At 41.7% G+C, this 12,830-nt stretch overlaps 1 protein-coding gene across 1 annotated transcript in view; it reads left to right on the forward strand.

Moving 5' to 3' along the window:
- KIF6 (kinesin family member 6) overlaps nucleotides 1-12,830 on the forward strand; it is a 202,269-nt gene that overhangs the window by 164,214 nt on the left and 25,225 nt on the right. The window contains exon 16 of the mRNA XM_075042931.1: nucleotides 544-594. Coding sequence (XP_074899032.1) covers nucleotides 544-594 — 51 coding nt within the window. The remainder of the gene's footprint in view (nucleotides 1-543; nucleotides 595-12,830) is intronic.

Below are 12,830 nucleotides of genomic sequence, written 5' to 3' on the forward strand. Positions count from 1 at the left end.
TGAAGACCAATAACATCTACACAATGAGTTCTATTGAGTAGTAGAACTTGCAGAAACTTTAGCAAATGTGATATTTAAAAATGAGCTGGACAAACAGGAAAAAATGGACTCTAGGGAACCAATTCTTCACTGGCAAACAGGTGGACTGGATGACCTAGTATCTCATTTCCACTGCTAGCACCTATAAGTCTGTTTGAACCAAAATTTAGAATTCTGTATGTCTTCTAGCCTCACTTGGACTTCTTTTGTATCTAGCAGCAGGATATCATTATCCTGTGAAAGTGCTTGTAAATAGCTTCATTTTCAGTCTTTCTTACTGGACAAAGTTAAATCTTAGGATACGTAGAGCCAAATTGTGCCTACTTGTTTACTTCCAGTAGAGAGAAAGAGAGAGGTCAGAAAACTATTTGTCCTGTGGATCACAAAAAATCCCCTTAAATTGGCCAGCAGCAGAAGGATTTTCAAATGATGGGACATAAGCGATGACTTCATTGATTTTTGACATTTTTAATTCTAATTATTTACATTTTGTGCCTTTCACAGACCATCTGAAAGGAGAGATAACCCAGAGGCACATTCAGAGGGCAGCTCTAGGTAAGATATTTGAGATACAGTAGAATACAACGGGGCAACAAGCTCTCTCCCAGGGCTGAATCTGCTTGTGGTCAGGTTGTATTTTCTATGACAGTTTTTGCAACAATATTTCTACAATAGTCCATACCATAAAGAACATGGACTCTGTGAGCTTTGCCAGAGATTTGGCTTAAAACGCATCTAATTTTATGTGTGGTGAGAAAAATAATGCAAAAGTCTTATAGGTTTGGGGGTTTAGGATTGGCTTGCTTTCTTTTCAGGGTGACCAAAACAAGAACAGAGACATCTAAGTTCTCCTCATTTTTCTTTTTTTTTTTTTTGCTTTCTGATGACACTAATTTGAATTCCTATTAATAGACATTGATTTGTCCTGAGACTGAGCTTCTAGCCATGTTGCCACAACCTGTCTAACATCCTTTTTAATTTTCCTTATTCCAAGAGAGACTGAAGACCTATACAGGTCATTTCTTTTGCATCTAGTTATAGAAGTCGAGAAGTTATTTCTTGCAGTTTCTGTTGACACAGCTGTGAAGCTAAAAGTGTCTATGTAAGTTGTTTGTGTAAGTGTAAAGTCATCCAGATTTGGTTTAAGATGCTTTAAGCTGACTCCACTGACTTTGTACTGAAACAGCCTAGGAGTGTTCATATGAGAATTCCACTTCTGGGACAGTAAACTTCAGCTAAAATGTGACAGAAAATTTCTGGGTCAATACCAGTTTAAGCCCCCCTCACCTAGATCCATAAAAGAATCCCAAAATGTGCCTTCATGGATCTTCTTCACATAAAAGATGAAGCTAACTCAGACCAGATTGCACTTGATGGTTTTATTTCTATGTATACATAACACAGGAAACAATATTTGTCTCTTAATAAGAGAGAGAAAATTTGAGGGCTTTATTTTCTCCCAAAAGTCAGGAAAATAATTTACTGCAGTGTAGCAAAATAGTTTCCCCTTTATCTTTCTAATTTAGCCATGAATCTCAAACTCTGTTGATGATGTTATTATTTTATACCTTTATCCTTTTTTATTTTTATTTAAAAATCAGCACTGAAGGTTAATGCTGCCCATGTCAATAAAGCCCAGGAGTCAAACTCAGTTTATTTTGATCAGTATGAGAAGGGAAGTGAAGGAGGTGCTGATCTCTTCTCCCTGGTATCCAGTGACAGGACACATGGGGAATGGTTCAAAGCTGCATCAGGGGAGGTTCAGACTTGATATTAGGAAACATTTCTTTACCAAGAAGATGGTCAAACACTGGAACAGGCTTCCTAGAGAGGTAATCGATGTCCCATGCCTGACAGTGTTTAAGAAGCGTTTGGACAATGCCCTTAATAACACACTTTGACTTTTGGTCAGCCCTGAATTGGTCAGGCAATGGGACTAGATGGTCATCGTAGGTCCCGTCCAACTGTTCTGTTCTGTTCTATTCCACTCTATTCTAGTATCTGAAATTCAATCTAAAGGTGGTATCTTCAGTAGAACATGGAATTCTTTCTTTAATTCACTCCAGGTTTTAATACTGTCCATTTACTGATTTTATACCACTTCAAGAAGTTACATCAAGATGAATCATAGCAGTGCTGTTTATGAGAATTCCTTATTCAGTGTTTCAAAAAATGATGTATTCTGACTGTATGTTTCTATCTACATGATAAAGTCTGCTCTTGTATACCAATTTCTTACTACATAGAAAACTGTTGCAAATGCTGTTTTCAATAACTATCTAAGCTACTTTTAATAAAATAGGTAAGCATAATTTTTTCATGTCCTTAGGAAATGACATAGTAGTGACTTTACCAGCTATACATTCACATTGTAAATATTCTATTAGTATTCCACAACATAGCAGGTAACCCTTGGTTTTTTGCCTTTCGTTTTAAGCATTGCTGTCTGCTTATCATCACTAAGTCTGGACCACACAAAGTATTTTCCAGACTTTTTTTTCCCCTTTCATTATTCTTTTAAACACCCTGGATATTTTGACTTAATATTTATTCTATGAGCTGGGGAGTATTATTTGCCTGCCTGCCTTTTTGGGTGAATGTTCTTCCAAGGAGTAACAGGTGTCAAGTCTCCCAGGATCTTCTTGATGACCAGAATGTCATCAAGATATTTTTAAATCAAAACTGCATAGTAAAAAGTCTAATTAAGAGTCTGTTGAAATCCCAACATGAAATAAAACACCATTGTTTCAATTAGAAACCAAGTTAACATCTTCCAGCTGCCTTTTTTTTTTTTCTTAACTTAAGGCATTTTATGGTTAAAACTCTTTAAGAAGTTATTCTAGTTGGATTTTAAACAGTGCAGATCTGTTTCCCTCATGGCTCTGCTTAAGATGTGGATTTCTTATTGAAGGAAAACTCCACTACTTAGCCCATTGTTCTTAGCTATCTCTTCTAAAACACCATATGCTGGGAGTTAACAAAGGACACAAATAGAGGGGAGGTTTCATTGGAGGCTAGGGAGTGCTCCATATATTTCAGTACACAACCAGAAACATTTGATACTTTGTGTAAAATTGCAAGGATTCACTCTCAGTGTGACTTTCATCTTTATTAATTGTAAGAATACCTTATGCAAATAACTTCTTTTATTAAGTAAGATCTTTCAGAGTAACATGCTTAACTGCATTTTTTAGGCAGTATTTAAAATGAAATAATGTGTACACTGCTGAAGTACTGACAGAGCAAAAACATTGGGTCACCAGCATGGTGGAAAAGATGGAAAAAAGGTGGAAAGAAAAGCTTTCCCTGGGGTTTGCAATGTTGTCGAAGAAAAATATATGTTTTATATGATTCTAATGAAGCATTACCTTAAGATGCTTTAAACTAGCATTTCTGTAAAATACAAGACCTGATTCTTCATTATTTTATTCCAGTTTTGCATTGCCAGAACATGATTACAGTCAATCAGGCTAATGTAACATTATTCACCAGCACTGGGGGAACACTGAATCCTAAGTTGGACCTGCCTAGTGATGTAGGAAATCCTATGACATATTGTAATGGGAAGATGTTTCTATGAGGATGTAGTCATTCTAGCAAAGGCTAGAACTTTCTATAACAGAAGTGACTGTACTGAGACTTGTAGTTTTGCCTTTTCAACTACACCTTGAGTAGAGGCCTCTGTTGGGTCAGCTCTGGAAGTTAGGGAGGACCCTTGAATGTACTCCTGACTGATCTGCCCATATCAGCAGGAATATTTAGTAAATCTACAAGTCCCCCAGGCTATTCAGTCAGCTTCAAACAGATCCTGACAAAACTTCATACACAGAAGGGTCATTCATTATGTGCAGTCTGAAATGTGTTTTCTAAATTAACATGAATGGTAGAGTCTGTGGCCAGTGGTGCAGCATCTTCAGCACAGCATGCCCCTCCTTATTGATAATTGCAGTTACTTTATCAGTTTAGTTAAAATGCAGTTTTGCAGCTTTCCATTTCAAATATTTTTCTTATTCATCTTGTTCTCCATGAGCCTCCCTTCTCTTTTTATGTACGTTTTGAAATTGGGGCTAGTAGCAACCTATCAGTTCTTCTGGGATTCTCCTGAAATCATCAAGAGATGGCAAAACCTTTCTGCTTCTGAGAAAGTTTGTTGGGACCAAATTAATCTCTCTCTGTCCAACTCCATTTTCTCTGTAGACCGACTTGAAAAGAAAAAAACTAGGTACAATCTAACATGGGTAAAGATGGCAAATATAGGTCTTTTTAAGGAATCTGCATTGTTTATACAAATTTCAGCATTAAGGCCCAGTTTTATCAACATTTTATTTTCCCAGCTTTTGTAACTTGGGTTTTAGAAATAAGATTTTGTATTTCTGCTGATATTCAAAGAGCTGTTCCCAATTTCTTTTTTGAGCAAACTTCCCTTGAAAAAGCCCATTCCTCATAAAAAATAAAATGACTGGGTGAGTCAGAAATAACAGATATATTCGAATCCCCAAAAATGCATACCAGCATTTGATTTAGTGTGGCGAATGCCTGAGAGCAAGGATTTTGGCATCTGCTATTTTTGTATTTGGATTTGTAACATGTATTTGTTTTAAGCAGACATAGGAAGCTTTCTCCTTATCTTTGTTCCCTCTATATCTTTGTCCACACCATCTTTTTCTACATTTTCAAAGTTACATACCTGTTCTAAAGATATTAGTATCAATTTATGCCCTTGTTCTTGCCCTGCTATGTGTTTTCATTATAGTGTGTTTCATTCTGCTTCCTTACCTTTCCTTGATTAGAAGTAACAGAACAGCGTGATCAGTAGCAGAATAAAGCAGGGACAGACAGTGCTGTATAATGCATCAGGGTACTGCTGCAGGAATAATCCAACCAGTGTTAGAAAATAATTTCAAAGAAACTATTCTTCCAATGCGCTATTTTGTGGTCCTCCAAGAAGCTGCCACTACTGTGTATCCTATACCTGATGGGATGCAAATACATTGTCTGATGCATTTCTACATATCTGAAGAGGTAGAATTGGGAACTGCTGCTCCCACTTGTCCACAATGAGATATCTTAGAATTACAGAATGATTTGGGTCAGAAGGGACTTTTGAAGATCATTTAGTCCAACCCTCCTGCCATGGGCAGGGACATCTTTCAACTAGATCAGGTTGCTCAAAGTTCTGTCCAATTTGACTTTGAACACTTCCAATATAGCCCATGCCCCTGGAAATGCTGAGCCACCATGGTTTATATCTGGTGTGGATATAAGGTACATTTAGGAAGTGTATCATAGTTCTGTCTGCAACCATAGCAGCATCTTACAGACATATATAACATTAATTAGGCTAATAGTTAATAACTGTCCTGAACTCATCTGCTGTGATCTGTGTGAATGAAAAGCACATAGCACTTCCAAACTGCTGGTTTGTATCAGAATTAATCTTTTATTTAAATAAATCCATATTTAAATAAAATGAGCTCAGTTTCTTTCACTACTTTACATCTTGTAACTGAGATGATATTTAACTTTGTTCATATGAAGCAGGAAAGCCTTGATCTGTACTAATGCCATGAAATGAAGACACACAAGTGTTTTCAATCACAAAATGACAGAAGCTGAGTAAAGTGGCAGTCTGTGTTTTCCCACACAAATCCAACACAGTCCATGGAGAATAATAGATGGCCTGTTTTAAGACCACCATTCCTGGTGCTGAAAAATTATTATCTTATGTATGGGCCAAATAAAGCACATTAGAGAAATAATCTGTTTGAAGTCCCCAGTGCTGCTAGGCATCCAAAGATGCTTCCTCTAAAACCGTGTAGGTGGGTTCACATATTTCCGGTCTGTAAGTTATGCTACTTTTAGCAAAAAAAAAAAAAAAAGGAAAAAGACAGACACACAAAAAAAGAGTGGTGTAGTCAGTTTGCAATGGCCTCAGAATAAGGTAAAGATTTCTCTTAGAAATTCATAATTTTGATATGCTTAATGTTTCTCTGTGTTATGTTCTTCTATACATTTGTGCTTGAAATGTCAAGCAACAGCAGTGGTTTCGTGAAAGTTCGCTCTCCTTGTGCATGCAGGGCACTGATTTTATTCCTAGGGTGACCTCTAGTGGTGTCAAGGCCACTCTTTTTAGGGATGGGTTTCATTTCTTCAGTCTTTCTATTTCAAAGGAAAAAAAAATCAGAACTGCTTTGCATTACGGTTTATTTTTGGAATTCTGAGACTGACAGAAAACTGGTAAGGTTGTGCTTGTTAAAAAGGATGAAGATTTTTCACTATTGTTAAGACAAAGATATCAATAGCAAAGTGGGCTGAAAATTCAGAAACCAGTGCCTCTTTGCCTTTTTTAAAATAAGAGTTTTAGTCTGACAAAGATAAACATACTTTTGAATCTGCTTTGTGCAATTACAGTAACATATGAAGTGCTTTTAGAAATATTTACCAAACCAGTTTTTAAGCAAATGCTTGAAATACTGATGGGCAATTAATTTTGAAAATATATCTAAGTAGTTATATAGAATATTATAAATAGATTAGAGGATCTTTATAGCTTCTTGTTACTGCAGTGTATTTAAATTATTGTAGTTATTTCAGATTTGTCTTGGAGGAAAAAAGCATAGACTTTAGCCTGTGGTAACTGTGAAGTTACATACCATAGCAAACTTACTCTCTTGGGTTTACATGCTATTTTGTGTTTCAAGCCAGCACAGTATATGGCTAAAACTCTGAGCTCTTGAAGAGCTTTTGTATTTTTGAATGTATGTACCAAGTTCTTCTGTAAAGATGATCACAGTAGGGAAAAAGAACCACAGATTCGAAGCAGCACCTAGACAAGCAGCAATGATTCCCTTGCAGCAGTACTTGAGGTTTCTTCTTAGGTAATATGTTTTAAGTTTTTCCCAGTATTATGTAGGAATTAAGTTTAAAACTGTAGGAGTATCTTCTAATAAGAAGATACTTCTTACACCTGTCCCTTCAGGCCTCAAGCCCACATAGACCTTTCTTTCCATAAGTTTCTCTTCAGTCTTTCTAGGGTGTTTTGTAGTTTTATTTGTTGCTGTGGTTTTTGTATTACTCTTTTATCAGGTTTTACAAGGTGCAGTGCTACATTCTAAAGGCAGCCATGAGTTTTCCCTTTCATTGTGTCTTCAAGAAAGAGAATACTACATCTTTAATGGGAACCTTTGCAAATTTGTTGTCCTGAACAGTCAGAGAAAATTCTGAGATTACTCGTATGTTCCTATTAAGCTTCCCATGTGACCCTGTCGTGGTTTCAGCCCAGCCGGTAACAAAGAACCACGCGGCCGCTCGCTCACTCCTACCGCCCCCCTCCGGTGGGATGGGGGGAAGACGGAGGAGAGAAAAAGGGAAAAAAACCTGGAACCTCGAGGGTTGAGATAAAGGCAGTTTACTGGGACAACACAAAGGAATTACAACAACAACAACGGTACTAATGAACGAGTATACAAAAAGAGTGATGCACAGTGCAACTGCTCCCCACCCGGGACCCGACGCTCCGCCACTTCCCCCACCGAAAGAAGGATCCACCCCCCCGGCCCGCTCCCTATATATATACTGAGCATGATGTCACATGGTATGGAATAGCTCCTTGGCTAGTTCAGGTCAGCTGCCCCGGCTATGCCCCCCACCTCCCAGGTTCCTGTAAAAATTAACTCTATCCCAGCTGAACCCAGGACATTATCCACCCCTTATTCTATACCATCTACATCATGCCCAGATCTTACATTTTCCAATCAACCACTACCACTTTCCTTGTCTTATATATATATAAGTATATGAACTTGTTCTTCTCCCCCCTGCACACACACACACACACACACAAATGGTATTCCTTTAGCCTATGGGCTATTCCTCTAATGTGTCCATCGATTTATTTAGTCCATGACTTTGGGACTCCATCTGTTGTAACAGTTCTTCAGGATAAGAGAGATGGTGTGAGATGTTGGGTTGTTGCATGCTGCCTCTGGAACTTGCGGCTAGTACCTTTGGTGCAACTCACGCCCTTGGTCTGCAGGTCGAAGATGTTGATCTTGAGGAAATTGCTGGGTGCCAGTTCAAGTTCTATTGCTGTTGTACTTCGCTCAGTTTTAAAGTCCATGCTGCAGTCATTTGGGTAATTCTTACAGTAATACCCTTGATATGGCATATAGACATTATAGTTACAATGACATACATTGGCAGGTTATTTAGCAGTTAAATATTATACAGTCTAATTCACTGGCTATTCTCTCCCAAAATCAAATCTCCCTGAGGTACACATCGAACTTCTCCATCCTTCTGCATCACCCAGCAGGTGTACCTAGATCCCTGAGCAAAAACAACTCCTTGAATGGGTTTGCCTCTGCTTGAGGGAGGACTAACCCAGACTGTCTTTCCTAACATACTCCTCATGCGCACTGCAGGGACTTTATCCCTTTCTAGTATGTGGAAGTCTTGGTTGGGCAGGGCCAGCCCGATTGGCGGATCCTTTAGTATTAACTAACCAGGTGGCTTTTGTTAAATGTGTATCCCAATGTTTGAAAGTTCCACCCCCCATCACTTTCAATGTAGTTTTTAGCAGTCCATTGTATCGTTCAATTTTTCCGGAGGCCGGTACGTGATAAGGGATGTGATATACTCACTCAATGCCATCTTCTTTGGTCCAGGTGTCTATGAGGTTGTTTCGGAAATGAGTCTCGTTGTCCGATTCAATTCTTTCTGGGGTGCCGTGTTGCCATAAAATTTTCTCTTTAAGGCCCAGGATAGTGTTCTGGGCAGTGGCATGGGACACAGGGTATGTTTTCAGCCATCCAGTGGTTGCTTCCACCATTGTAAGCACATGGCACTTGCCTTGGCGTGTTCGTGGGAGTGTGATATAGTCAATCTGCCAGGCCTCCCACTGTTTATATTTCAGCCATCGCCCCCCCTGCGACAGGGGTTTTTGTCGCTTGGCTTGCTTAATTGCAGCACATGTTTCACATTCGTGGATGACCTGTGCAATAGTGTCTATGGTCAAGTCCACCCCTCGATCTCGAGCCCATCTATATGTTGCATCTCTCTCCTGATGGCCTGAGGTATCGTGGGCCCACTGAGCCATAAATAGCTCACCCTTACGTTGCCAGTCCAGGTCCACCTGAGACACTTCAATTTTGGCAGCCTGATCTGCCTGCTGATTGTTTTGATGTTCTTCAGTGGCGCGACTTTTGGGTACATGAGCATCTACGTGACGTACTTTTATCACTAGCTTCTCTATCTGAACAGCGATATCTTGCCACAGTGCGGCAGCCCAAATGGGTTTACCTCTGCGTTGTCAGTTGCCCTTCTTCCATTGTTGTAGCCACCCCCATAAGGCATTTGCCACCATCCATGAGTCAGCGTAGAGATAGAGCACTGGCCACTTTTCTCTTTCAGCAATGTCTAAAGCAAGCTGGATGGCTTTCACCCCTGCAAACTGACTTGATTCACCTTCTCCTGCAGCAGTTTCTGCGACTAGTCATGTAGGACTTCATACAGCAGCCTTCCACCTCTGATGTTTTCTCACGATGCGACAGGACCCATCAGTGAACAGGGCATATTGCCTCTCATTTTCTGGCAGTTTATTATACAGCGGGGCCTCTTTAGCCTGTGTCACCTCCTCCTCTGGCGACATTCTAAAATCTTTGTCTTCTGGCCAGTCTGTGATCACTTCTAAAATTCCTGGGCGACTGGAGTTTCCTATGCGAGCCTGTTGTGTGATCAGTGCAATCCACTTACTCCATGTGGCATCAGTCGCGTGATGTGTAGAGGAAACTTTCCCTTTGAACATCCAGCCCAGCACTGGCAGTCGGGGTGCTAAGAAGAGCTGTGTTTCAGTACCAACCACTTCTGAAGCAGCTCGAACTCCTTCATATGCTGCCAATATCTCTTTTTCAGTTGGAGTATAGCGAGCCTCGGATCCTCGATATCCCCGACTCCAAAACCCCAGGGGTCGGCCTTGGGTCTTTCCAGGTGCTTTCTGCCAGGGGCTCCAGGTAGGGCCATTCTCTCCAGCTGCAGTGTAGAGCACATTTTTAACATCTTGTCCTGTCCGAACTGGCCCAAGAGCTACTGCATGAACAATCTCTCGCTTAATTTGCCCAAAAGCTTGTCGTTGCTCAGGCCCCCATTTAAAATCGTTCTTCTTCTGGGTAACTTGGTAGAGAGGACTTACAATTTGACTGTAATTTGGAATATGCATTCTCCAAAAGCCCACAACACCTAAGAAAGCCTGTGTTTCCTTTTTATTGGTCGGTGAGGACATAGCTGCTATCTTGTTGATCACGTCCGCAGGGATCTGACGACGCCCATCTTGCCATTTTACTCCTAAGAACTGGATCTCCTGCGCAGGTCTCTTGACCTTACTTTCTTTTATGGCAAAACCAGCCTTCAAAAGGATTTGGATTATTTTCTTCCCTTTCTCAAAAACTTCTTCTGCTGTGTTGCCCCATATAATGATGTCATCAATATATTGCAGGTGCTCTGGAGCTTCACCTTTTTCTAGTGCAGTCTGGATCAGTCCATGGCAAATAGTGGGGCTGTGTTTTTACCCCTGGGGCAGTCGATTTCAGGTGTACTGGACGCCCCTCCAAGTGAAAGCAAACTGTGGCCTGCACTCCGCTGCCAAAGGAATGGAGAAGAATGCATTAGCAATGTCAATTGTGGCATACCACTTAGCTGCCTTTGATTCCAGTTCATATTGAAGCTCTAACATATCTGGCACAGCAGTGCTCAGCGGTGGCGTGACTTCATTCAGCCCACGATAATCTACTGTTAGTCTCCATTCCCCATTAGATTTCCTCACGGGCCATATGGGACTATTAAAGGGTGAGCGAGTCTTGCTGATCACTCCTTGGCTCTCCAGTTGGCAAATCAGCTTATGGATGGGTATCAGGGAGTCTCGGTTGGTGCGATATTGCCGCCGGTGCACCGTCATGATGGCAATTGGCACCTGTTGCTCTTCAACGTTCAGCAACCCCACAACCGAAGGGTCTTGGGAGAGACCAGGTAGGGCAGAGAGCTGCTCAATCTCTTCCGTCTTCAATGCAGCTATACCAAAGGCCCAACGGTACCCTTTTGGGTCTTTGAAATACCCCCTCCTGAGATAATCTATACCAAGGATGCACGGGGCCTCTGGGCCAGTTGCAATGGGGTGTTTATGCCACTCATTCTCGGTTAGACTCATTTCAGCTTCCAATACAGTTAGCTCTTGGGATCCCCCTGTCACACCAGAGATACAGATGGGTTCTGCCCCTTTATAACTTGATGGCATTAGGGTACATTGTGCACCAGTGTTTACTAGAGCTTTATATTCCTGTGGATCTGATGTGCCAGACCATCGAATCCACACTGTCCAGTAGACTCGGTTGTCCCTCTCCTCCACCTGGCTGGAGGCAGGGCCCCTCTAATCCTGGTTAGAATATCCGTTACTCACTTTTTGCACACGTGAATCAGAAGTCCCTTCAAGAGGATCAGAAATGAGATCGGCCCATCTACTGCGTCTGGGGGACTGCTCACGGGGAACTGGAGCAGCAGTTTTCCAAGAAGAATCCTCTTTTCTGGTTGCTTTGTCTCGCAACTCCCGTACCCGTGCATCCAAAACTGAGGTAGGCTTTCCATCTCACTTCCTTATGTCCTCTCCATGGTCATGCAGGTAAAACCACAGGTTAGCCCGTCGTGTGTACTTTCTCTCTCCTCTCTCTTGGGCAGAGGAACGCTTACTCTCAATAACTGCGATGCGGGCCGGTACAGGTGAGGAGGAGGACATATCCACTTTGAATTGTTGGAACTCTTGGGACAATTCCTCTACAGCTGAGACACAGGCCCGTAGGGAGGAAGAAAGACTTCCTTCATATTGCCGGAGTTGGACAGCTAATTCATCCACCGTTTGTCCATAGCCTTCTTTCCAGGACATTACTGCCAATGAGTTGGCCTAGGTTGGTGGTGTACTTCATAGAAACTTCCGCCACATTGGTTGTGTGCATTGGACTTCATCTGGATCTGTGGGTGACTGCCCATCTTCTGGATCATTATAAATCACCTCCAGCACGGCTAATTCCCACAGGTACTGGATACCTCTCTCTATGGAGGTCCACTTGCCTTGGTGACATGTAACTTCATCCCTGAAGGGGTATCTTTCCTTTACACCTAACAGAAGTCGCCTCCAGAGGCTGAGAACTTGTGTTTTTCTTCCAATCGCCTTGTCGATGCCCCCTTCCCTAGACAGAGATCCCAACTGCTTGGCTTCCTTACCCTCTAATTCCACACTACTAGCCCCACTATCCCAGCACCGGAGCAGCCAGGTAACAATGTGCTCACCTGGGTGGTGGCTAAAATCTTTTCGCATGTCACGCAACTCATTCATGGATAGAGATCGGGTAATTATTTCAGGTTCTACCTCTTCCTCCTGTTTTCGCGATGACCCTGGTTCACTTTCATCTCTCACTAAGCGAACTGATTTCTTTGTGTGTTTCTTTTTCTGTACAGGGGCGACTGATACTGGCACAGGTTGGTTTTCTGGTTTAGCCGCAGTATCTGTCACCAGGATAGGGGTAGCCACGGTACCTGTTGTCGTGGTAGGGGCAGCCACGGTGCTTGTCATCGGGGTTGGGGTAGCCACGGTGCTTGTCGTCGGGGTTGGGGTAGCCACGGTGCATGTTGTCGTATTCTCCATCTTTTCCCCCTTTTCCCCTTGAGGATGCTGCCTAATATCAAGCAGTGTTTGGTAGATACCGGCCAGGGCCCAGCACAGTGTAGTGAGTTGTGTGTCTCTGGGA

Source organism: Buteo buteo, chromosome 12 (genome assembly GCF_964188355.1).
Source record: "Buteo buteo chromosome 12, bButBut1.hap1.1, whole genome shotgun sequence".
In the NCBI taxonomy this organism is placed as follows: domain Eukaryota; kingdom Metazoa; phylum Chordata; class Aves; order Accipitriformes; family Accipitridae; genus Buteo; species Buteo buteo.